General features: G+C 56.9%; 1 protein-coding gene across 3 annotated transcripts in view; it reads left to right on the forward strand.

Annotated features, from left to right (window-relative positions):
- PRKCB (protein kinase C beta) overlaps positions 1-25,736 on the forward strand; it is a 103,392-nt gene that overhangs the window by 37,082 nt on the left and 40,574 nt on the right. For all 3 annotated transcript variants that reach the window (XR_015774070.1, XM_005523101.3, XM_005523100.3), the window contains exons 3-7: positions 2,537-2,619; positions 13,007-13,118; positions 15,068-15,196; positions 24,545-24,701; positions 25,073-25,207. Coding sequence is in view for 2 of the 3 variants with exons in the window: in XM_005523101.3 (XP_005523158.1) it covers positions 2,537-2,619; positions 13,007-13,118; positions 15,068-15,196; positions 24,545-24,701; positions 25,073-25,207 (616 nt within the window). In the remaining variant the exon portion in view is untranslated. The remainder of the gene's footprint in view (positions 1-2,536; positions 2,620-13,006; positions 13,119-15,067; positions 15,197-24,544; positions 24,702-25,072; positions 25,208-25,736) is intronic.

Below are 25,736 nucleotides of genomic sequence, written 5' to 3' on the forward strand. Positions count from 1 at the left end.
TTTCACTCTTGTTGTGTACAAATGACTTGGGATGTTTGTAGCCAGCCAGTGGGATTTGATAACTTTATTACCCAAATAATAAGATTTACAAATTAACTGTCTAATTAGCAACCTGGGAAAGCTGCTGCTCGTGCTGGGGTTTCTAAACTGACAAAGACATGGGCTTAAACTGCTGAAGTGTGATGACAGCAGGAGGGCACGGCAGTGGGAAGATCTCTGCAACCTCCTCACATCCACTGGGCAGGTCACATCCAGGAGCTGAGACAGGATCACTGACATGAGATCCCGCTCCTGAGTCATTCCCTTGGCCCTGTTTTCCTTTTGCATGGCTGGAGCACTCACCTAAGCACGTGGGAGGTGTTCCAGTGGATCCTTCTGAGGCACGTGGAGCTTCCTTGGGAGTGCTGGACGCAGAGCCCCGACTGCTGCCGGGGGCAGGGAGCTCTGGTTTGCCTTGGGTGTGTGGGGAAGTGTTCTGCTTGCCCATCTGCCACTGGGTTATCCTTGCCATAGATTAGAATTACAGAATCTTGGAATGCTTTGGGTTGGGAGAGACATTAAATCCCATCCAGTGCCACCCCTGCCGTGGCAGGGACACCTCCCACTGTCCCAGGCTGCTCCCAGCCCCGTCCAGCCTGGCCTGAGACACTGCCAGGGATGGCCTTTAAGGGCCCTTCCCACCCAAAGCCTTCCATGGTAAGTTCAGCCTGGTTTCAGGTAAGTTCAGCTCAATCTCCTTCCCTCTGCTGAGCAGGAATGATCCCAGCTCCTCTGGGATGCTCCCAGCCCAGCCTCTGGCAGCAGCGCCCGTGCTCGGGGTGTCACCGAGCTTGCTGAGTTTGTACACACACTTCAGGAGAAATCCTGCTAATAGAGTTCTAATTTCTTCCTTCCTGCTTCCCAGATGCTCCTGCTCCCCATATACAAATGACAGAAATGGTGAGCAATGCTTTCAAGAAAATGTTTGTTTGTTTGACTCAGAAAAGCAAGTGAGAGGTCCTGCAAGGAGAGAGCTCTTGGCAGCTGTTCTGCCTCTAAAACCTTCTGGGTTTGTTTCTGTTCACAATGGAAAATGTGAAGAGGAAAATGAATTTACAGCTGGATGTAGCAGGGAACAAGAAGGGGATTGTGAGGTTCATGGCTGATGTCTCTTGCCTTTTCCTTGCTCCTTAGGAAAAGTTCCATGTTGCTGCAACTGGAACTTGCTCTGTTCTCGCACAGCTCACTTTGGTTCCTGTGCTGTCTCCAAACCTCAGTCCCTGCTCCTCATCTTCCAGAGGCTTTTACTCAGTGTAACTGCAGCTCTTGGGAAATCCAGGAGAGGATGTGGTAGGTGGGAGAGCCCTGAGGCAGAGCAGAGTGTGGTGCCCAGGCTCCCCTCAGAATCAGGGCTCGTTCCCTTTGTTCCATTCCTGCCTGGGCTCCCTTCGGGCCCCTCGGGGCTGAGGTCTCATGGTTGGGAGGGACATGGGATGGATGCTCGGAGCTGAGCATCCCTGTGCAGGTGGCCCAGGCCAGCCCTGGCAGCCAGGAGGTGACAGAGGGGACATGGGCTGCGAGGGGGTGCCTCTGGTCCCCAGAGCTGGCGAGCCCCAGCAGTGCTGCCATCTCCAGCTGCAGGGCCAGAGGGGCTGAGAGCCTTGGAGGAGAATCTGGGCCAGCAGTGGACGCTACCTACAGTGACAAATGATTCTTTAGGGTCTGTCACTGAAGGTGAGGAGCTTATTTGGCATTTGGGGAAAAATCAGCCTTGAAATAGAGAGCTTTGGCTGCACCAACTGCAGAAACAGTGCTGGCAGCTCCAGGCAGGCACGTGCTGAAGGGGTTTGGTGGTTTAGGGGATGGGGGTTTAGCTCTGGTACTTCTGCTGGAAGTCTCTGGGCAGTGGCATGTCGGGATTGATCTCCCCGTGCCGTTCCCAGAAGGGCAAGGCTGTCATTGACGTGTGTGAGGGGAGGAAGATGTGCGTGTCTTCTGGTCTGGCAAACGGAGGCTGGGGAGATGCTGAAGAAAAGCAGAGCTGTGGGAGGAAAATTGCCCACCTGTTCCCTTCGGTACAATCTTCCATTTTTGGCCACATGCACTTTTCAGCTCAGATACCCGCGAACGCCAGATTCTCCCTCTTTTTATTCCCGGCGGTGACCTCAGAGCGTGTGCCGCGAGTGACAATGAGCTCAGAGGAACAGAAGTGTTCCCAGCCCTCCTCTGACGTTCACTCAACACTTTGTTTGTTCTGCTGAGTTTTACCAAAACGCCCGCTCTGGCTGGGGATATTCCATAAGGTTTAAAAATCTGCCACGGGTTTGGTTTAAAAATCTGCCACAGGTTTGGTTTAAAAATCTGCCACGGGTTTGGTTTAAAAATCTGCCACGGGTTTGGTTTAAAAATCTGCCACGGGTTTGGTTTGAAAATCTGCCACGGGTTTGGTTTGAAACCCTGCTGGGGCCGCTGGGGAGTCCGACGTGGTTTTGTTCCCTCTGGGCTCTCGTGGTGCCGGTGCCGTGCCCCTGACGCTGTCCCTGTGTTCTCTTTGCAGTTTGCTGCTTCGTGGTGCACAAGCGGTGCCATGAGTTCGTCACCTTCTCGTGCCCCGGTGCTGACAAGGGCCCTGCCTCGGATGTAAGTACAGCTCCTGCCCCTGCGGGAGATGCTCCTGCAGCTTCCAGGGCACTCCCGGGTTGTTGGTTCACAGGCATCTCTCATTTATGGGAGAGTTTAGGTTGGAAAAGCCTCCAAGAATCACCAAGTCCAACAGTTCCCCAGCACTGCCAAGTCCTCCTCTACCCCACATCCCCACGTGCCACGTCCACGGGGCTTTTAAATCCCCTCAGGGACTGGGATTCTGTAGTTGTGGGGACTCCCGCAGCTTTCTGGGATACTTAAAACACTCAAACCACCCGATAACTTGTGCTCAGCAGAGCAGAGGGAACACGTGGGGAGGAGAGATTTCCCTTTGGGGCTGAGCCCGCAGCCTTGCCCCGATGTCCTTCCATCCCTTGTGTCAGAAAATCACCCCAGCACCTGCTAGCCAAGTCCCCACCCTGCTTTGCCCGAGGATTTTATTTCCCAGTGGATCCCCTGGGCTGGGGGCAGCGGAGCCGGGCTCTGCCGGCACCGCTCGGGTCCGTCTGGCAGCTTCTGTGTTTTACCGTGGAAACTGCCTAATTTGGGGAACTGCTGGGAGAGAGGAGCTCGAATTGGGGAAACGACAGAGCACCACAGCTCTCACCCTTAAAAATAGAAGTGGTGGGAGCAGGCGGCGTAACAGGCTGCGGAAGGTGGAGGCTCAACACGCGCTGCGGGCCGCCCTCCCGAGAGGAGCCGTGCCCTGTGCCGGGGCAGAGGGGCTCCGGGGGATGGGGCTCGGGGGGCATCAGCAGTTGGCGAGGTTTGTTCCAGCCCGGGTGGTGCTGTTCCCTCTCCTGAGCCGTGCCTGCCAACGCAGGAGCGGCTGCGGCACCGCCGGCCCTTCCGCCAGCGCTGCCAAGCCGGGAGGGGGTGGCAGGGTGGCACTGCTGTCACCCACGGGACAGGAGCCCCTGAGGGCTTCCTGTGCCAGGGACAAGCAGGGGCTGCCGGTGGAGGCGTGGGCAGGAGCTGCTGCCTGCCTGGAGTGAGGGAGAGAGGCTGAGGCTCGGCTGGGTACCGGGAGCATCCCTCTTCCATCTGCGGCGCACCCGGACCGTGCAGGGGACCAGCGGGGTCCGTGTGTGTCCCCAGCGTCTGTCCCAGTGCCCTGGCCCGGAGCAGCTCACTTGAGGGGATGGAGCTGCAGCAGAGGGGAGTGATGGTTTGCACTGCTCACCTTCCCATCTCGGCCTCTTCTCCGGGCAGTTTCGCTCCCCGCTGCCGAAACGGGGCGAGGAGAGTGGGGAGGCGCTGAGAAACGCGGGGATGGTGGTGGGGGGTGATGCCTGCCCTGAGGGCTGAGCTGGCAGTGCAGGCACTGCAGGTGTCCCTGTCCCCCCGGGGATGTGGCAGAGCCCTGGGGATGTGGCAGAGCCGTGGGGATGTGGCAGAGCCCCGGGGATGTGGCAGAGCCCCGGGGATGTGGCAGAGCCCCGGGGATGTGGCAGAGCCCCGGGGATGTGGCAGAGCCCCGGGGATGTGGCAGAGCCGTGGGGATGTGGCAGAGCCCCGGGGATGTGGCAGAGCCCCGGGGATGTGGCAGAGCCCCGGGGATGTGGCAGAGCCCCGGGGATGTGGCAGAGCTCTGTCCCTGCAGAGAGCCGGCGGTGCCCGAGCCCCTCTCCGTGCCCTGATGTGGCACCGCGGGGCTCCCCTGGCCGTGTGCCCGCAGCTCCGGCTCTCCCTTGCTGTTCTCAAGCGCACACAGACACTGCAGGGTGCCCTGGCACCGTGGGGTGCATCACCCACCCTCTGTTTCAGGGGGTCCCTGGGCCCGGCTGGAGCCTGGCTGACTTTGGGCAGCTTTAGGCAGTTTTGGGCAGTTTGGGGCAGCTTTGGGCAGCTTTGGGCAGTTTTGGGCAGTTTGGGGCAGCTTTGGGCAGTTTTGGGCAGCTTTGGGCAGCTTTGGGCAGACTTTAGGCAGTTTTGGGCAGTTTTGGGCAGTTTTGGGCAGCTTTGGGCAGCTTTGGGCAGCTTTGGGCAGCAGCTTTGGGCAGGCTTTAGGCAGTTTTGGGCAGTTTTGGGCAGCTTTGGGCAGTTTTGGGCAGCTTTGGGCAGGCTTTAGGCAGTTTTGGGCAGTTTTGGGCAGCTTTGGGCAGCTTTGGGCAGCAGCTTTGGGCAGGCTTTAGGCAGTTTTGGGCAGTTTTGGGCAGCTTTGGGCAGTTTTGGGCAGCTTTGGGCAGGCTTTAGGCAGTTTTGGGCAGTTTTGGGCAGCTTTGGGCAGTTTTGGGCAGTTTTAGGCAGCTTTGGGCAGGCTTTAGCACCGTGCCAGGGGGAGGCAGCTGGTGGCTGAGCAGAGCCACAGCTCCCACCCGGCAGTGCCAGGCTGAGACAGAAAGGCTGAAATCTCTCAGCACGCTGGTGTGGCAGCGGGCAGGGCTGGGCACAGCCTCCTCCCGTGCCAGGGGATGCACAGCTGGCCCTGCAGAGCTCCAGCTGAGGGGGACAGAGCCCTGTGCCCTCCTGGCTCCAGCCCTGCCCCGGCTGTGGCACACCAGGACATGGAGGGACCCTCGGGCAGGTCCCAGCTGCTCTCTGCAGCAGCTCTGGGTGCCCCTGGGCAGCCTCTGCATGGGAAGGGTTTAAATAGAATTGTCACACGTTTAACAGAGCCCAGTCCAGCAGGGCTGGTGTGAAGGCCCCCGGGCACATTCCCTGTCACTCCCTGCTGTCCCTGGGGGAGCATCGGTGCCTGGCACAGGCAGCAGGCGGACAACAGCTGCCCAGCGCTGTTAATTAATCTTTTAATACATAACTTCTGAAAATGAAGATGGAATGCAGTCCTTGGGACTAAGGCAGGGAGAAAATGGCCCTTTTATAGCTTTTTTTTGTCCCCTTTTCCGTGTTTTTTTTTTAATTTTTCTTTTTTTTTTCTCTTCAGCAAAGGCCACCAGAGCCCCTTGGGTCTGTCCCCTGCCCCTCTGACACGGGGGTGTCGCTGGGGGATGCAGGCAGGGCAAGCTTCCTTCCCCCTGCACTGCCAGTCTTGCTGTTACAGCAGCATAATTATATCCATAATATATCATATTTATAATTATATAATCATATAATCCTTAAGGAGCTTTGAATCAGGAGAGGAAGAACTACCTGAGCACACAGTAATGCCCCGTGGCTTCAGGGATGAGCCAGGGACAGAGGTTTTGCTCTGAGCGATGGAAAGCTGGAGTTCCAGCTCTGGAGGTGAATCCAGAGCCAGCTGATGTGGTGGCAGATCTGGTGGCATCAGGCTGGTCACAGGGATGTGTTTTTGCAGCTGGTGCTGGTAACTCCTCCAGGAATACGAATCTCCAGTGAATCCCAGAGAAAGAAGGAGTTTATTTCATTGCAGGTGTCAAACCACAGTGGGCTCATCCCTGCAGTGGGGCAGTGGTTCTGCTGAGCTGGGGAGGGAAGGGAGCAGTGCAGGGCTGCTGCAGCTGGGTTGGGGCTTTGCTGCCAGCTGGGACCCCAGAGCTGCTCCTCCCTGTGGCCTAGACCTGGAGCCCAGGGGGAAAAAATGCATTAAAAACATCTTCTAACTTCGCTCCTTGATCTCTGCAGTGCTGCAGAACTGGGGAGAGCATTTTGTACCTGTACAGCGCTCATGGTCTGCCTGTTGACATTTTAACAGCTGGGTAATGGTAATTAGTGAGGCACAGCCCTGCAGCTGGAGCTGGGGGTGCTGCAGGGGCTGCAGCTTGGTGCCTGCAGGAGAACCCGGGGCAGCAGCTGCTGCACGCTTGGGGAGCAGAGCAGAATCCCTGGGGAGCTCTGAAATGTCGGGGTCACTGCTGAGTGCCCCCACTTTGGGGTGTTCCTGTCTGGTGGGGCTGTGTTGGAACCTCCTCGAGGAGAGCCAGCGTGGCTGTGTGTTTAACCTTGCCAGGGCTGCCGAGCAGCAGCTTCCATCTGGGAGAGAGGACTAATTACACACCACAGTGTCTCCAAGCAGGGAAAAATGAAAGATTAATTGCTTCTTGCAGCAGGGAACGAAGCCTTAGCTGGAGCTGCTGCAGATGTGGGGCTGTGTTTGTGCTGCACGGTCTGCAGGCACCACAGAGACCCCAAAACACCTTCCCCAAAACACCAGGTGTGCAGGCACCACAGAGACCCCAAAACACCTTCCCCAAAACACCAGGTGTGCAGGCACTGCAGGGCTTGGTCCCACATGGGGTCCCACCTCCCTGGGGCTCTCCTCTGGCAGCCTCTCACCCACAGGCAGTGACTGACCCACAGGCAGTGTGTGACTGACCCACAGGCAGTGTGTGACTGACCCACAGGCAGTGTGTGACTGACCCACAGGCAGTGACTGACCCACAGGCAGTGTGTGACTGACCCACAGGCAGTGTGTGACTGACCCACAGGCAGTGACTGACCCACAGGCAGTGTGTGACTGACCCACAGCCAGTGACTGACCCACAGCCAGTGACTGACCCACAGGCAGTGTGTGACTGACCCACAGCCAGTGACTGACCCACAGGCAGTGTGTGACTGACCCACAGGCAGTGACTGACCCACAGGCAGTGTGTGACTGACCCACAGGCAGTGACTGACCCACAGGCAGTGTGTGACTGACCCACAGCCGGTGTGTGACTGACCCACAGGCAGTGTGTGACTGACCCACAGGCAGTGACTGACCCACAGGCAGTGTGTGACTGACCCACAGGCAGTGTGTGACTGACCCACAGGCAGTGACTGACCCACAGGCAGTGTGTGACTGACCCACAGGCAGTGACTGACCCACAGGCAGTGTGTGACTGACCCACAGGCAGTGTGTGACTGACCCACAGGCAGTGACTGACCCACAGGCAGTGTGTGACTGACCCACAGGCAGTGTGTGACTGACCCACAGGCAGTGACTGACCCACAGGCAGTGACTGACCCACAGGCAGTGTGTGACTGACCCACAGGCAGTGTGTGACTGACCCACAGCCAGTGTGTGACTGACCCACAGCCAGTGTGTGACTGACCCACAGGCAGTGTGTGACTGACCCACAGGCAGTGTGTGACTGACCCACAGGCAGTGACTGACCCACAGGCAGTGTGTGACTGACCCACAGGCAGTGTGTGACTGACCCACAGCGAGGTCTCCAGGACCCAGAGTCAGCCTGTGTAAATGTATTCCAGTTGGCAAACCTAATTATATCTGCAGCTATTAGTAGAATGCATAATTATTTAAATTGTAGACAAAATAATCATTAAGATGACCTTCTTTGCATGATCCTGTTAAAGGTCATCTAATCAGGATGTGTTAATAAATATCAGAGTTGCTCTGGGAAGGTAACAGGCCAGAGTAGCTACATTTCAATTTTTGTGTGTAAACTGTCCCCGTTTGTGGCCTGGGGAGAGGGTTTTGGGAAGGATTTTGGGAAGGATTTCGGGAAGGATTTCGGGAAGGATTTCAGGAAGGATTTCGGGAAGGATTTCTCCATGGAAAGGGCTCCTTGCTGTTCCCCTCTCAGCCAGGGCACAGACCCCGATCTCTCCTCGCAGCTCCCGTTCCTCTGGGCTGCCCTGGCCGGCGCTTTGGCAAATCCTCACAACCTTCCTGCAACTTGCTGCTTTGTGTTGTCCTGCTAATTAACTTCTCCAGCCCTCGTGCTGTGCCATCTGCCCCTGGAGCGAGGGCACCTGCTCCTGCTCTGTGGCAGCAGGTGACAATTCCCGTGGGATGAAGATGTCTCTGCCTGCCCGGCCCCAGCAGAGCCCGGCTCTTCCTCCTGCCAGCCTTCAGCCCTGTGATGGAGCTGCTCTTCCCTCCCTGGCTCGGGGTTGCAGGGGTTCAGAGGCTGAAGGAGGGGCTGGGGGTGTTGTGTCCGTGCCCTTGCCAGGGCTGTGCCGGGGCTGAGCTGTGTTTGTGTCCCCTGGGAGGAGGATGAGGTGCTGGGCAGCCTGTGCCCAGAGCCTGCAGGACGGAGCTGCTTCGGGGTCTCTGTGCTCTGCCAGCACCTGGAGGCTGCAGGGAAGGTGCTGTGGGAGCTCTGCACTCCTGGAGGTGAAAAAAAATGACTCCCAAGTCATGTGTGAGTTACCAAACACGTCTGGGGGATGTGGAGATGCAAACGCCGCTCTGGGAGAGCAGCTGAGCCTGGCTTTTTTCTGCTGCTCGGAAAGAAAGAGTGTTCTATTTGGTGCTGGCAGCAGCAGCCGGAGAGGAACGACTGTCATCCATATCCCTCTGCAGTTGTGTGTGACGAGAGATGAGATCTTTTGCCAATAAAAACGGATTGAGCTGCGGGGAGCCGGCGGGGCAGGCGGTGTTTGCACGGGAGCGGTGCCGCTCCGTCCCCAGGAGCTGCCTCCATCCCTCTGCCCGCTCGGCTCCTGTGCTCCGGAGCTTGTCTGGGGCTGCAAACCACAGGGAAACTGTTCTGCTGGCACTGGCTGCTGCAGCAATGTCAAAGTGCCCCCACGGCCTGGCGGGAGGAGCCGGGGTGGCAGAAAGGATGCTCTGGAATGGTGGAATCACAGCCTGCTTTTGGCTGGCAGGGACTCTGGAGGTCACAGTCACTCTGGAGCCCCAGACAGGACCTGTTTTCTCCTGTGTGTGGCCGGCTCTGGGCGCTGTCTGTGTGATTTATTGTGGCTCTTTTTGGCACAAAGACCCATCACCCCCGCTCCTGAGCTTCCTTGCGTGCTTTTGCTGGGGCTGTTTCTCAGCACAGGTGTTCTCCCAGCCCAGCACAGCCAGGGCAGCAGCTCCCAGGCTGGGCTGCTCCCTGGCCCCAGAGGAACAAGCTGCCCAGGATGTCACCTGCAGCTGTCACACTGGCACCCCTGAGCCAGCCCCCTGCAGCCCATGCTTTCCCTGGAAGGGATCAGACCACTTCTGTCTGCTGTGGGTTGTTCCCTGCATGCCGAGGGGATTTTCCACAGGGGAAATGTGGGACTCAAATGTGAGGTTTTGAGTTTATGTCCCTGCCAGGGTTTGTTGAGTGCAGGCAGTAAGCTGTGGCTGTGTTGTATTTGCTATTATGCTGTTTACATCACTATGAAATTCACTTTAAAATGGTCTCTTCACATGAACCGTGCTAATTCTTCTTCAGCAGAGATAATTTAAAGCTTTCTTTGCAATGAGACAGGGAAAGCAGCAGCCTCTAATCCTGAGGCTCTGTGTTCTGCCAAATGCAGCAAATGTGAGTGCAGAGGTTTCAAACACCCTTGGATGTCGGGGTGGGTCCGGCTGTCCCTTCCCAAGGCTCTGCTGCAGGAGATTTGGGGTTCCAGTCTCTGGGAGTTCGGTGGCAGGGACACCTTCCACTGTCCCAGGCCCTGTGCAGCCTGGCCTGGGGGGCAGCCCCAGGGATGGGGCAGCCCCAGCTGCTCTGGGCACCAAGAGAAGGAAATCAGGGAAGCTTTTTTTCTTATTTAGACAAGTAAACAGGAGAAACTTCAGATGCAGTTGGTGAGGGATGGGATATTGCAGAGTTGGTGAGGGATGGGATATTGCAGAGTTGGTGAGGGATGGGATATTGCAGAGTTGGTGAGGGATGGGATATTGCAGAGTTGGTGAGGGATGGGATATTGCAGAGTTGGTGAGGGATGGGATATTGCAGAGTTGGTGAGGGATGGGATATTGCAGCGGCTGTTGCAGAGCAGAAGCCGGGTGGGTTCTGCCACCCGTGCTGGGTCGGGGGCTGCAGGGCAGCAGCTCAGTGCCACAGAACTGCTGCTCTGCCCTGGCTGCAGGGGCTGGCAAGGCAAGGGCAGAGCCTGGCCGTGCACTGCCTCTGCTCGTGGCATTTTCCAGCCCAGAGAAAGCTGCTCCTGCCCCGTTCCTCAGGCTGGCTCAGCGCTGCTGGGGGAGGAGAGGAGCCTTTTCTTTTCTTGGCAAACTTCTTTTTAACCATTCTTGTTTTAAGTCTCAGCATCTGCACACGCAGTGTTCTCGTCAGTCCTGTCCCCGTGGTACAAAAATAGTCTCTTGGTACAGAGAGCCTTGCTCAAAACCAATCCCCAGAACTGCCGGTTCCTGGCGCTCTCTGAGGTGCTGGGCAAGGTGACACGAGCCCCTCTCAGCCCAGCAGCTCCTGCTCCCCAGGCCTGGCTGCTCCATCCCCTCCCAGCCTTTGGCTCTGCCCCTCTTCACAGGAGCCTCTCTGGGCAGGGATGGGAGCAGAAGGTGAAGCCCCTCTCTGGGGCAGGGATGGGAGCAGAAGGTGAAGCCCCTCTCTGGGCAGGGATGGGAGCAGAAGGTGAAGCCCCTCTCTGGGGCAGGGATGGGAGCAGAAGGTGAAGCCCCTCTCTGGGGCAGGGATGGGAGCAGAAGGTGAAGCCCCTCTCTGGGCAGGGATGGGAGCAGAAGGTGAAGCCCCTCTCTGGGCAGTGCCTGCTTTGGCATTTTGCTTCTCCAGCTTCTCGAGCTCTGGGTTCCGGTGGGAATTCAGCATCCTTCGCATGAAGTGGGAATTGTCTCCCTTTGCATGAAGCTTGTGTTTTTTATGAATGACTGACGCTCTCGCTTGCCTAAACAGGAATATCTGTTTCTGGAAGGGAGCGCTCGGGGGCGATCCCTCCGCTGTCACGCGCTGGCACGTGGCTTCTCCCCGAGCTGCCCCGTGTCCCCCTGGCCCTGCCTCGCTGCCAGGGGAGCTGCGGGTGGTCTCTGCAGGGGTGTGCAGGATGCAGGAGTGCACAGCCAGAGACCTCCTCTCTCCCAGGACACTGGCAAGGGAATCGGGATCACAGCACCGTTTGGGTTGGAACGTTCCAGATCATCTCAAGGTTGAGTCCCGGCTGCCTCTTGGCTGCCTGCCCTGAGTTTCGTGGGGGGAAACTCCCCCCACCTCCTGTTCAAGCCTAAAATCCAGGCTTCATTCCTCTGCTGTCTTACAAATGTCTGAGGAAAGCGAGGTCCCTGACAGAACTGGCTGCTTGGGGTGTCCAGAACCCAGGCTGATTGCATCCACTCGTCCCCTCAACCTTCCCGTGCCATTCTGCCAGCTGCAGCCACGCCGGGAGCTGTGCCTGGAAGCATTTCCTTGGGGTAAAATGTGAGATATTTCCAGTTCCAGTGCCTTGGCTGAAGCCTGTACCCCATCCCTGGCACAGCACAGAGCAAGTTAAAGGAGGCTCTGTTGGTTTTCCCCTCCAGGGTGCCATTGGGGTTATCTGTGGAGCTGAGCAGTAAAACACAACGTTGGTGATTAATGCAGCTGGGAGCTCCAATGCAACAGTGCTGGGAAATTAATTTCGGGGGTATGGAATGTATTGGTGGTGATGTTACAGCTCGCTTCTGATTCCACTCTTTATTTATTTACTCCGCTCGCAGTGCCCTGAGAAGGTGTCTTTGCTAATGCCTGGGCAGCTTTCCAGGCCATTAAAAAGCTGCTCAGCTCAAATGACGGAGCTGGGAGCTGAGCCTCATCCCTAACCCTTAAACAATTAACCTGAGATGAAATCAAGCTGCTCCGTGCCTTCCCCCTTGCCTGTGCTGCTCCTGGGGCTGTGGAGCCCCAGCAGCTCCCTCTGCCCAGCCCCACTGCCCCAGGCTCCCCTGAGCTCCCAGAATTGTCCTGTCTTGCATGGAACATGCCAAGAAATGCCAAACCCTTGCTCTGCCACAGTTCTTGGTTCTGTCTCCCCGTTGAGAAGCTGTTTCTTCTGGAAGTTTTCTCTGGCACAGACACCCAGAAGAGCTGGGGCTGCCCCTGGATCCCTGGCAGTGCCCAAGGCCAGGCTGGACAGGGCTGGGGCAGCCTGGGACAGTGGGACGTGTCCCTGCCATGGCAGGGCTGGCACTGGATGGGCTCTAAGGTCCCTTCCAACCCAACCATTCTGGGATTCCACAATTTAGGTTTGCTTGGCTCTAACTCCTGCTGACCCTCGCTGGAGCCCAGGAGTTTGCCCAGTGCCTGCACAAAAGGATAAACTGGGCTCTGCTGGGTCTGCACCCTCTGCTGCTGGGCAAGGATCTGCCCTTGCTTTCAAGAAAGCTCAAAATATTAAAGCATCCCCATAGCAGCTTGAATGCCTGGGAGTGCGAGGGGAGGGCTGGCACCAGGGCACAGGAGATGTTTCCTGGGCAGGCTTAATTTAGATGGAATCACGGGTGGTTTTTCCTGCTCTGTGTGGAAGTTGGGCAGTGTCCAGCCCTTCTGTTGGTTCATACCTACCAATTTCACCTGGTGTTTTCCATGCTAAGACTGAGTTATCGAAAAACAGTAAATCCCCAGCCAAGCCAGTGCATTGCTTTTTCATTGTTATGGCAACACAGATGAAGAGGAATAAAGCTGGATCCTGGTGGCTGCTGGAAAAGGTCCCCACGAGTCGGTGGCAGTTGACTCAAGTCCATTAGCAGCACCTCCGGAGCCAGCTGGCACTTGGAATGGGAAGAGCAGGGGTGCCTTGCCAACATTTGCTGCAAGTTTATAATCTTTGTCCTTTATTTTCCCCCCAGGATCCCCGGAGCAAACACAAATTTAAAATCCACACGTACTCCAGCCCCACCTTCTGTGACCACTGCGGGTCGTTGCTGTACGGGCTCATTCACCAGGGGATGAAATGTGACAGTAAGTGACTGACTCTGCTGGCTCTGCCTGCAGCTCTGGGGGCTCGGGCAGCCTGTGGGGGGCTCGGGCAGCCCGTGGGGGGCTCGGGCACCCCAGGATCCTGGGCTGCAGCCACGAGCCTGTGCCCTCTGCCAGCGGTGTGGAGCTGCAGGGCTCTGAGTGCCCCGGGGGTGCGTGTGGGGGGAGTCCCTGGGGCTGCAGCAGGAGAGGGAAAGGCATTGGGCTGCGGGAACCTCCCTGCACCCCTCTGCAGCAGCAGCATCCCCCCACATTCCTCTGTACATCATTCCCCCACATCCCCCTGCACATCATCCCCACATCTCTCTGTACATCATCCCCACATTGCCCTGCACATCATCCCCAAATCCCTCTGTACATCATCCCCACATCCCTCTGTACATCATCCCCACATCCCTTTGTACATCATCCCCACATCCCTCTGTACATCATCCCCACATCCCTTTGTACATCATCCCCAAATCCCTCTGTACATCATCCCCACATCCCTCTGTACATCATCCCCACATCCCTTTGTACATCATCCCCAAATCCCTTTGTACATCATCCCCAAATCCCTTTGTACATCATCCCCACATCCCTTTGTACATCATCCCCACATCCCTTTGTACATCATCCCCACATCCCTTTGTACATCATCCCCACATCCCTCTGTACATCATCCCCACATCCCTTTGTACATCCCCCCACATCCCTCTGTACATCATCCCCACATCCCTCTGTTCATTCCCCCACATCCCCCTGCACATCATCCCCACATCCCTTTGTACATCATCCCCACATCCCCCTGTACATCATCCCCACATCCCCCTGCACATCATCCCCAAATCCCTGTGCACATCATCCCCACATCCCTCTGTTCATCCCCCTGCACATCATCCCCACATCCCCCGCTGCCGCAGCACCCCCAAGTCCCTCTCCAGGAGCACCCCCGCAGCAGCAGCAGCAGCAGCAGCAGCAGCAGCAGCAGCATTATTCCCTGCAGGGTCCTTGCAGCCTCCTCCGGTGCGTGCCCGGTGTCCCGGACCGCGGGAGCTGCGCTCCCAGCCTGGCTCCGAGTGACACCCTGTGGCCGCGCGGTGCCGCCGCCTCTGCCGGCGCTGCCAGCGGGGGAATTGCTGCGCGGGGAGGAGAAAGCGGGGGGTGGAAGCAGAGGGAAAGGATGGAATCGGTAATTTTCCAAGTTAATCCTGTGTGTTCCTATTTAAGGGGACTGGGACACGCAGCGTGTGCCGGCGCTGGCGGCGGGAGCAGGAGCTTGGCTGCTCCTTGCTCAGGGATGGGGAGGCTTGGCTGTCTGGGAACAGCATATTCCTTAGAACCTTGGGAATCTCGCCAAGGGGAAGTGAACTGCTGTAAAATGTAAATACGTATATACGTATCTCTGTGCAGAGATGGATCCCCGTGCCTGTCTGTGTGTATACAGGTACACAGGGAAGTTTTAATGGCCCTTTTTGGCTCCTGGCGGATCCAGCCGAGCCCCCGGCATCGCACCCTGGGGGTGCTGGCAGATAATTTTAATGATTTTAATGAATCAGCAGAACTCGGGCGGTTTACCGCGGGCCCAGAGCCCTGGGGTCCCTCAGGCAGGACCCGGAGCTGCTCCAGCGGGTTCCCGTGCCGGGCTCTGCGGAGCCTGCAGCCGCCCGGGGAGATCCAATGGCTCTGTGTTAATCCCAGAGCCCCTCGCCACGGCCCGGGTTCAGAGCAGGGCAGGATGTCCCTGTCCCCCCCCGGCAGCGGTGTCCCCGGGGTGTCCCCAGAGTGTCCCTGGGGTGTCCCCGGAGTGTCCCTGGGGTGTCCCCGGAGTGTCCCTGGAGTGTCCTGGGGTGTCCCCGGAGTGTCCCTGGGGTGTCCCCAGAGTGTCCCCGGGGTGTCCCGGGGTGTCCCCGGGTGTGCCGAGGTGCTGAGGGTCCCCTTCTGTCGCACAGCCTGCATGATGAACGTGCACAAGCGCTGCGTGATGAATGTGCCCAGCCTGTGCGGGACGGACCACACGGAGCGCCGGGGCCGCATCTACATCCGTGCCGACATCGACAAGGACGTGCTCACGGTTGTAGGTACGTGTGTGTACAGGTGCACTGTTGTAGGTACGTGTGTGTACAGGTACACTGTTGTAGGTACGTGTGTGTACAGGTGCACTGTTGTAGGTACCTGTGTGTACAGGTGCACTGTTGTAGGTACGTGTGTGTACAGGTACACTGTTGTAGGTACCTGTGTGTACAGGTGCACTGTTGTAGGTACGTGTGTGTACAGGTGCACTGTTGTAGGTACGTGTGTGTACAGGTACACTGTTGTAGGTACCTGTGTGTACAGGTGCACTGTTGTAGGTACCTGTGTGTACAGGTGCACTGTTGTAGGTACGTGTGTGTACAGGTACACTTGTAGGTACGTGTGTGTACAGGTACACTTGTAGGTACGTGTGTGTACAGGTACACTGTTGTAGGTACGTGTGTGTACAGGTACACTTGTAGGTACGTGTGTGTACAGGTGCACTGTTGTAGGTACGTGTGTGTACAGGTACACTGTTGTAGGTACCTGTGTGTACAGGTACACTGTTGTAGGTACCTGTGTGTACAGGTGCACTGTTGTAGGTACCTGTGTGTACAGGTGCACTGTTGTAGGTACGTGTGTGTACAGGTGCACTGTTGTAGGTACCTGTGTGTACAGGTGCACTGTTGTAGGTACGTGTGTGTACAGGTGCACTGTTGTAGGTACCTGTGTGTACAGGTACACTGTTGTAGGTACCTGTGTGTACAGGTGCACTGTTGTAGGTACGAGTGTGCCGGGCTGCCCGGGGGCTCCAGGGCAGGACAGGGCTCCGAGCCTCCCCCTCTGGCAAAGCCTGGCTGTGCTCCGGGGCTCCGGGAATGGTGACGCTTCTGTCACACGCTTCCCAAAGTGCTTTTCGAATGATGGGGAATTTCAGCATCTGCAGGAATGTGGTTTGTGGCAGGGAGCAGGATTATCCCATCTCTAGAGGCTTTTGCCACCTGGATTTTGAGTTCCCAGAGGATCACACCCCCCCCATGACCTACGGGCAGCTCATAGGACCTTGAGCCACGTTCTTGTGGAGCCTCCTGTCCCCAGCCCGGGGACGGCAGAGCGGGACGCGGCTCTGGGGGCGGGCGGAGCAGCTCCAGCGGGATGGGAGCGGGGATTGCTGGCGCTGGGCACGGCACTGGCAGTCCCCGCGGGTTTGTGCGGGGCAGGACGAGCTGGGGCCGGCTCGCGAAGGAGGCGAGCACGGGGCGAGCAGGCGGCTCCGGGCGCTGAGGCTCCGCCGAGCTGTTCCCGGAGGAGTCGGAGGCAGGGTGTGAGGTGCCCCTCTGTGCCCACCCTGCCAGGGCCGCTGCCCCTCCGTGGGCGAGGACCCCGGGCTGGGACACCCTCGGCAGCACCGGATCCTTCTCCATCCTCCCGCTGCCCTCGCTGGCTCTCCCGCTGGCTCTTCCCACGTCCTGCGAGCAGCCGTGACATCCCCAGGGTTTGTTCCTGTGGGATGGGCTTGGCTCTCTGGGATCCTGTGCTGCTCCTCGCCACCCTGATGGGTGCTCGTCCCCCGGGGAGAGCCACCAGGAGCGTTGCCAGAAAAAATATCAAGTTGTTGAAAATGTTAATGAAAAATTGAAAAGAGTTGTGGAGGACTTTATAATTGTTTTTTTGTTGCATTTGTCCTTAAGAGGAGAGCCTCAGTGAACCAGGCAGAACTCTGTTTGCACAAGTCCTGCTTCCCAAGCACCTTCCCGAAGGTTGGATTTAGTGACCTTGGAGGTGTTTTCCAACGCTAAGGATCCTGTGATTCCCTCCAGCCTCTATCAGGTGCCAGCGGGGCGCAGATCTCAGCCTCCTGCTGGCACCACAGGCTCCCTGTGCCGCGTTCCCACCGCTCCAGAGGCAGGGAGGAGCTCCCCAGCCCCGTTCTGTGCAGCTGGATTTTCACTCCTTCAGCTGGCTTTGAAAGGCTGTTTTATTTCTGGCCTGTTCTGGAGGTGTTGGTGAAAACGTGTCAGCTGCTGGCTTTTCCAGAAAGGACGGGAAGCGAGCTGAGCTCTCCAGCTCTGCCGTGGAGCTGTGGGAGTGCTTTGGGAGAGCAGAGCTGGGCACTGGGGAGCCCAGATGGCCCCAGAGCACAAATGGGCACCCAGCCCTGGGGAGATGGAGCCACCCAGCCCTGTGCTGGCCCTGGAATTCCACCTGGAATCCGGGGCAGCTCCGGGCCCTCACAACTCCGAGGGGCTGGAGCGTGTCCAGGGAAGGGAAAGGGGCTGGGAAAGGGGCTGAGGGAGCTGGGAAGGGGCTGGAGAATTCCTGAGGGAGCTGGGAAAGGGCTGGAGAATTCCTGAGGGAGCTGGGAAGGGGCTGGAGAATTCCTGAGGGAGCTGGGAAAGGGCTGGAGAATTCCTGAGGGAGCTGGGAAGGGGCTCAGCCTGGAGCAAAGGAGGCTCAGGGGGAATTTCTGGCTCTGCACAAGTCCCTGCCAGGAAGGGACAGCCGGGGGGTTCGGGCTCTGCTCCCAGGGAACAGGGACAGGAGGAGAGGGAACGGCCTCAGGCTGGGCCAGGGGAGGCTCAGGTTGGATATTGGGAACAATTCCTTCATGGAAAGGACTGTCCAGGTCTGGCACAGCTGCCCAGGGCAGGGGTGGAGTCCCCATCCCTGGAGGGATTTAACAGCCCTGTGGATGTGGCACTTGGGGACAGGGGGCCGTGGTGGCCTGGGTGGACTGAGAGGAACTTCCCGGGCCGAGCATCCCTGCAGGACCCGCCCGGCTGTCCCTGAGCAGGCTGCAGCGGGGAAATGTCCTTCCCACGATCCCTGCAGCATTCCCAGCGCGGGCAGCACCGGATTTCTGTCCAGGATGGAGCAGCCCCCGAGCCCGGCTCTGGTTCTGCTGCCTGGAAAACGGGCCCGCTGGGGATGGGGGAACCTGTCGCTGTCTCCCCAGCTGGGGGACCCCTGCCCAGGGATTTCGGGAGCTTTCCCGTGGCCGGAGCATGCGGCGAGGAGCGGGCAGGGCAGGGCCGGTGCCTGCAGGCGGCAGCACGGGCACGGCCAAGCGCGGCTGCATTTTCCTCTGGAGCTGATTCAACAGGGGTTTGCCGTATGCTCCTCAGCTCTGTGCCGGTCTCCTCTCTCACTCGGATTGTTTTTCCTTGTCTTTGTAAAGCCAGTCTTTCCCTCCCGATGGAAAACACAGATTTTTCACAGGGTCATTGAGTCCTGGGGTGGTTTGGATTGGAAGGGCCCTTAAAATTCATCTCTGAAGTTCATGGGCAGGAGCACCTTCACTATCCCAGGTGCTCCAAGCCCTGTCCAGCCCGGCCTGGGACACTGCCAGGGATCCAGGACCTGCCCACCCTCCCAGCCGGGAATTCTTTCCCAATACTGAGAATGTGGGATGTGTCTCTGGCCCTGGAGCAGGAGACAGACACCCGGGGCTGCTGTGGGACAGGAGCAAATGCACCTCCACACTCCCTGTCCTGCTCTGGGCTTTGATCAAGTGTTTTATTAGCAGGAGAAGGCTGTGGAATAAAGCAGGAAATCTCAGCAAACTAACAGGGCACCGAGGCAGTTCTGCCTCCCTGATAGCAAAGCTTCCCCTGCAGATTATGCTGAGCCTGTCGTATTAAGGGCCATGAATATTTGAGCCTGGGAGATGGAGGGGTGGGAGGATGTGAAGGCTGGGAGGATGTGAAGGCTGGGAGCTGTGTGGAGGGCTCTGTGCACGGCTCCTCCGCTGAGCCAGCTCTTCCCAGCACGTCTGGGCTCTGTCAGAGCATCCCACCGCGCCTGCATCCCTGCCCGGGGAGCGCTGGGCTGAGGGGAGACGGTCCAAGGGGTTGAACAGGGAAGAAGAAGAGCAGGGTTTGTGCTGTGGGGTCGGGGTGTGTGTGTGGGCAGTGGGGAACCCCCAGGGTGACTTTTCCCGTGTGTGTGGAGCAGAGGGAGCTCCCTCGGGAATGTCCTCCCTGCCCAGCCCAGCCCCACGGCAGCACCTGCGGCTCCCCTGTCTGCCTGCTGAGGGAAAACAGCGACCAAAACCGAAACCGATTCTGCTGATTAGATAAACGAGCTGGAAGTGCTTTAATTAATAATCACCGGCCCAGGCAGATGCAGCCCTAATGAGTCCTGTGCCTTTTCCATTGTGTGAGCATGTGCAAATATGTTCTTATCAGTGAATTAAAGGTTTTAACTCGCGAGGGTGTCAGTCGGAGTGCTGGCTGGGATGGGGCTGCTCCTGCTGGGGGTGCTGCTGCTGCAGGGAGGAAGATGAGTGAGTGGTGCAGGGAGGAAGATGAGTGAGTGGTGCAGGGAGGAAGATGAGTGAGTGGTGCAGGGAGGAAGATGAGTGAGTGTTGCAGGGAGGAAGATGAGTGGTGCAGGGAGGAAGATGAGTGGTGCAGGGAGGAAGATGAGTGCTGCAGGGAGGAAGATGAGTGGTGCAGGGAGGAAGATGAGTGGTGCAGGGAGGAAGATGAGTGAGTGGTGCAGGGAGGAAGATGAGTGCTGCAGGGAGGAAGATGAGTGGTGCAGGGAGGAAGATGAGTGAGTGGTGCAGGGAGGAAGATGAGTGCTGCAGGGAGGAAGATGAGTGGTGCAGGGAGGAAGATGAGTGAGTGGTGCAGGGAGGAAGATGAGTGTTGCAGGGAGGAAGATGAGTGTTGCAGGGAGGAAGATGAGTGTTGCAGGGAGGAAGATGAGTGCTGCAGGGAGGAAGATGGGTGTTGCAGGGAGGAAGATGAGTGAGTGGTGCAGGGAGGAAGATGAGTGGTGCAGGGAGGAAGATGAGTGCTGCAGGGAGGAAGATGAGTGGTGCAGGGAGGAAGATGAGTGTTGCAGGGAGGAAGATGAGTGGTGCAGGGAGGAAGATGAGTGGTGCAGGGAGGAAGATGAGTGGTGCAGGGAGGAAGATGAGTGGTGCAGGGAGGAAGATGAGTGCTGCAGGGAGGAAGATGAGTGGTGCAGGGAGGAAGATGAGTGTTGCAGGGAGGAAGATGAGTGGTGCAGGGAGGAAGATGAGTGGTGCAGGGAGGAAGATGAGTGGTGCAGGGAGGAAGATGAGTGGTGCAGGGAGGAAGATGAGTGGTGCAGGGAGGAAGATGAGTGAGTGGTGCAGGGAGGAAGATGAGTGAGTGGTGCAGGGAGGAAGATGAGTGGTGCAGGGAGGAAGATGAGTGCTGCAGGGAGGAAGATGAGTGAGTGGTGCAGGGAGGAAGATGAGTGCTGCAGGGAGGAAGATGAGTGCTGCAGGGAGGAAGATGAGTGTTGCAGGGAGGAAGATGAGTGTTGCAGGGAGGAAGATGAGTGGTGCAGGGAGGAAGATGAGTGGTGCAGGGAGGAAGATGAGTGAGTGGTGCAGGGAGGAAGATGAGTGGTGCAGGGAGGAAGATGAGTGAGTGGTGCAGGGAGGAAGATGAGTGGTGCAGGGAGGAAGATGAGTGTTGCAGGGAGGAAGATGAGTGGTGCAGGGAGGAAGATGAGTGGTGCAGGGAGGAAGATGAGTGAGTGTTGCAGGGAGGAAGATGAGTGAGTGCTGCAGGGAGGAAGATGAGTGGTGCAGGGAGGAAGATGAGTGGTGCAGGGAGGAAGATGAGTGAGTGCTGCAGGGAGGAAGATGGGTGTTGCAGGGAGGAAGATGAGTGGTGCAGGGAGGAAGATGAGTGCTGCAGGGAGGAAGATGAGTGGTGCAGGGAGGAAGATGAGTGGTGCAGGGAGGAAGATGAGTGAGTGCTGCAGGGAGGAAGATGGGTGTTGCAGGGAGGAAGATGAGTGGTGCAGGGAGGAAGATGAGTGCTGCAGGGAGGAAGATGAGTGGTGCAGGGAGGAAGATGAGTGCTGCAGGGAGGAAGATGAGTGGTGCAGGGAGGAAGATGAGTGCTGCAGCTCAGCCTGGGAGCCCTCCCTCCCCAAAATGCCATCCCAGAGCTGTGGAATCGAGGGCCAGGAGAGGTGGTGAGGGTGGGATGAGGGGTGGAGCTCTGACCTTGCAGGGACCCAGGCTTTGGAAAGGTTTTTCACAGATCCATGGAATCCTGGAATGGTTCATTTAAAGCCCATCCAGCTGCAAGCCCTTGCCTTGGGCAGGGACACCTTCCATGAGAGCAGGCTGCTCCAAGCCCTTGAAGCCTTCCAGGGCTGTGGCAGCTTCCCTGGGCAGCCTGTGCAGGTGCCTTTTCCTCTGGAGGCCAGAACTTCCCTCTCTGGACAGGTCCTGTGAGCTCAGAGAGGAGGGGCAGGACGTGACAGCCCATGGGAGCCGCCTGGAGAGCGGGGCAGGAGTTGGGTTTGTTTTAGGCCTTTTTTTAAATTTCACATCAAAGTGAGCCCCGTGTGGCAGATTTGGGAAATCCCTTGCTGGGGTTTGTTTATCCAGCCTGTTAATCCTGCCTTTCCTCGGAGCCCTGGGAGCTGGGGAAAGGGCCCTGCTCTGCTCCCAGAGCCACAGTGAGCTCCTGGCCGTGAGCTCTGTGCCCCCCTGGCTCTGGGCACTGCTTCCCCGCTGTGTGGGTGTCTCTTCCCATCCCAGCTACTGTGGGAATTCAGAGGTGCTGTCTGAGCCCTGATTATATATATATAAAAATTATACATATATATATAAATTATATATATATATTATATATAAAAATATATAAATTATATATATGATTATATATAAAATATATTTTTATATAATGTTTTATATATAATATATTTAAATCATATATATTTTATATATAAATATAGATTTATATATAGTATTTATATATAATATATGTAAATAATATATATTTTTATATATAAATATATATTTATATATAAATATAGATTTATGTATTTATATATATATATATATATATTGAGAAGCTATTGCAAACTTTTCAGAATGAATTATTCAAATGCCATTCACCCAGCTCTGCCTGCCCTGGCCCTGCCATTTCCTTCCCCTGGCAGTGGAGCAGTGAGTGCCCTGGTGCCACAGGAATTGTGTGGAGGAGGAGGAGGAGGAGGAGGAGGAGGAGGAGGAGGAGGAGGGCACTGCCCCCTGAGCCCCCCACTCCAGAGACGTCCAGGACTGGCCAGCCCCTCGTCCTGAGCATGGCCTGAGCCCGCAGTGGCATCTCCTTGGCCACACTTGGTACCCAGAGTGATTTAGGACTTGCTTTAAATGGGATCATAATATTCTTACTCATCACTGTTAATAATGATGTTACTGCTTCTTAATGATGCACAAAACTGTCAGGATATGAGGGGTATAAAACTATTTTACATCAAATTTAACTGTCAAATAAATGCCAGCAATGTTGGGGAGGAGCGCATCTCCCCTGCCGTGAGGTATCGCTGCTGTGCCACTCCGGCTTTTTATTTTTCCTTCACTTAATTGTTGATTTCTGCTTGAAAAGCCAGGAAGTTTCTTAAGGTCAAGCAGAAGCATTTTGGTTTTTTTAAATGAATAGATAAAATTATTCCCATTAATGAAATTTTGAGGTCTGCACGCTGAGATAATAACATGAGGTAATCAAATCTCATGCTTCAGGGCATAAACTGATTAACTGCGAGGGCCAGGAACGACTTCTCCTGTTCCTTAAAGAAGCGAAGGGCGGCCTGATAAACAGCAGAGGGTGTTCATTAGAGATGCTGTGCTGGCTGCTGGGACACGGAGCAGTGTGACATGGTTCTGGGGTTCCTCCCGGGGAGGGGACACCTGGGACAGCCCCGGGCTCATCCTGCTGCTCTCGTGGGGCTCCTGGGCTGTTTCTGCTGGCCCTGGGCAGGGAGGGGAGCTCAGCACTGAGGAGCATCCCAGCCCCTGCCCTGCTGCTGCCATCGGTGCCCGCTCTGTGCTGGGCTGTCCCCCCTTCCCTGGGCGCTGCAAACACCTTCCCACCATCATTCTGGAGCCGGGAGGGTGATGGGGGCAGGAGGAGCTCGGGGGTGTGGAGAGGCCCTGGCTGAGCAGGGCACCGCTGGGGGACAGGAGATGGCACAGGGGACCCAGAGCAGCGGCCCCGGGTGGGCTCCGGGGTCCCTTCCACCCCAAACCTCTCAGAGTCAGTGGTTCTGTGTCAGCATCCCTGGTGAGCCCGCTCGTGCCCTGCTCAGGGGTGAAGCCATTCCCTCCCCAGAGGAGCAGGGGCCCGGGGCTGTGCGCAGCTCTGGGCTCCCCTCACACCTCTCCCTGTCCCACACGCTGCTGTCAGGGCTGTCACGTCGGATAAATGAGCTCGTTTATAAATGCAGAGTTGTGTTTTGGCTGCGAGTTCCGACGTGTGGAGCTGGGAATTGGGCAGTGCTTCGGGAGGGCAGCAATAGCTGGCAGATTTTGGGGCATTAATTCGCTTTTCAAAACTCTTTCATCCCCAACCTCACCAGAAACTCCTTACTGGTGAGCTGGGAACTCACAATTGGTTTTACTCTTCTTACTCTGAAAGTATCCTCTGACAGCCTGTGGTGCTGCACACGCAGCTGGAGTCCTCTCTCCCTCCTCCTCCTCCTCCTCCTTCTCCTTGTGGCATGAGGGGGTGAAGCTGAGCCCCCCGTGAACCTCCTGACAGAGCTGCTGGTGGGACCTGCTGGGATTTCAGGCTGCTCCCAGCGTGGCAGGACCCTCTGTGCCTGGTCCCGGGGCTGTGTGCACACCTGGGGAGGGGGCTCTGCTCTGGGCTCCCTTGCAAACAGATTTTCCCCAGGTTATGGCTCGGTTCCATCCTGACCCATCAGACCTCCCATCTCTGCTATCTCTGCTCCGCCTGGGGGAAGATAAGATCCTTCTCCTGGCAGACAGACCCTTTTGGACTTAATCTGGGTGAAGAGACTCAGCTCAGCCTGGCTGTATTTAATTTGTCCAAGCTGCAATCCAATTAGAAGCAGCTGAGTCACCTCAGGCTTGCTCTTCCCGCTCTGCTCCTGCTTCCCGGAGGAGCTGCTGGCCCCAGAGCCGGGGCACCGCTGCCCAGGGACAGCTGCTGGTGCCCTGTGGCCATCCCCCAGCCCCAGGGGAGCCGGCTGCTGGATGCGGTGCCTTTGGGTTCCTGCCCCCAGCCCACCGCCACCACCTCGCCCGTCCCGCTCCTCCAGGAAAGCTCCATCCCCAGGCCCCCACAAATCTGCAGTTCTGCTTCCCTAGGGGCAAGAGGAAACAAATCAGCTTTAGACTGCTTAAAACCGAGAGCAAACAACAAATCAGCCTGTCAGAAAGTAAAAATAATCTCCTGAGTCGACCCTGGAGCCTCCCCCATCCACGAGAGCTGCGTTTGCTCAGCGTTAATTATGTCGCTCCTCATGTAATGCCCATGTCTGCACAGATCCAGTTTAATTCTGCTTTTAATCACTATTTTCACACTTACTCTTGGCACACAGGGAAGTTGTCAGTTGTTGGGTATTTTTATAGCTGGAATACTGAATTTAATCCTTTTTCTCTTCCCCAGTAAGAGATGCTAAAAACCTAGTTCCTATGGACCCTAATGGCTTGTCAGATCCCTACGTGAAGCTTAAACTAATCCCCGACCCCAAAAACGAAAGCAAACAGAAGACCAAAACTATCAAGTGCTCCCTGAATCCTGAGTGGAATGAGACATTTAAATTGTAAGTACAAGGAAAATGTTTAAATTCGTAAAGTGAATTTTCTCACCGCCAAGAATTAATGTGACTTTATTTGCTCTGATTTAATTATTCAGAGGCTTTGAGCTGATCCAACGGAGTGATGATTCTTTTTGTTCTGTAAGTGACACAGAAGCACTCAAACCTCTGCCCTGACCCCGCTCTGAGCAGTGTGTCAGGGCAGGAGCTCCGTGCTCTCCGTGTGAATCTGGTGTGCCTTGGAAATTAAATATTGGAGACCTCAACAGCCCCTGAGGACCATTCCTTGTTCTGCATCCGTGTCCCAGTGGAGCAGGGGGGGACACGGTGGTGTGGGAACAGGATGAAACCATCCCTCCTCCCTTCCTCTCTTCCAGCCAGCTGAAGGAGGCGGACAAGGACAGGCGGTTGTCTGTGGAGATCTGGGACTGGGATCTGACCAGCAGGAATGATTTCATGGGCTCCTTGTCCTTCGGGATCTCTGAGCTGCAGAAGTCGGGAGTGGATGGATGGTGAGATGTGGCTGTTGTGTCAGCAGGGTGTTTGTGGCTGGGGTGTGACAGCCCCTCAGAGCTCCTCCATGGCCCTGGGCTGGGGGGCTGGGGGGCTCAGGTTCCTCCCTGGGGCACGCCCAGGTACCCAGGGCAGCTCTGCCTCAAGGGCTGCTGCCCCTGGGGGCTTGGGCAGGAGCTGCCACCGAATGGGCACTTCCAGCATCTCCAGCTTGGATCAGACACCTCCCCGGTCCTGGGGGACAGCAGGGCTGTGAGGGGTGCTGGGGGTCCCCTCTGAGCTGTCCCTGAGGGCTGTGGGGGGCTCAGACGCGGGGGAAGCACAGCGTGTGTAATTACAGGCGCTCGTTAGCAGCGAGCCGTGAGCGCGGCGGCTCTGCAGCACCCCCGGATGGGTCTCTCTGTTTCCATCTCCCCCAGCAGGACACAAGGTGCTTTATTTCCCTGCTTTTCCCCCAGGCACCGGTGCCTGAGAGCTCTGTTACCTGTCCACGGCGAGTGTAAGAATCGAAAGGGGATGTTAAATGTC

This window comes from Pseudopodoces humilis, chromosome 18 (assembly GCF_049639895.1).
Source record: "Pseudopodoces humilis isolate 2021_Gansu_Grassland_sample_001 chromosome 18, ASM4963989v1, whole genome shotgun sequence".
Classification (NCBI taxonomy): Eukaryota; Metazoa; Chordata; class Aves; order Passeriformes; family Paridae; genus Pseudopodoces; species Pseudopodoces humilis.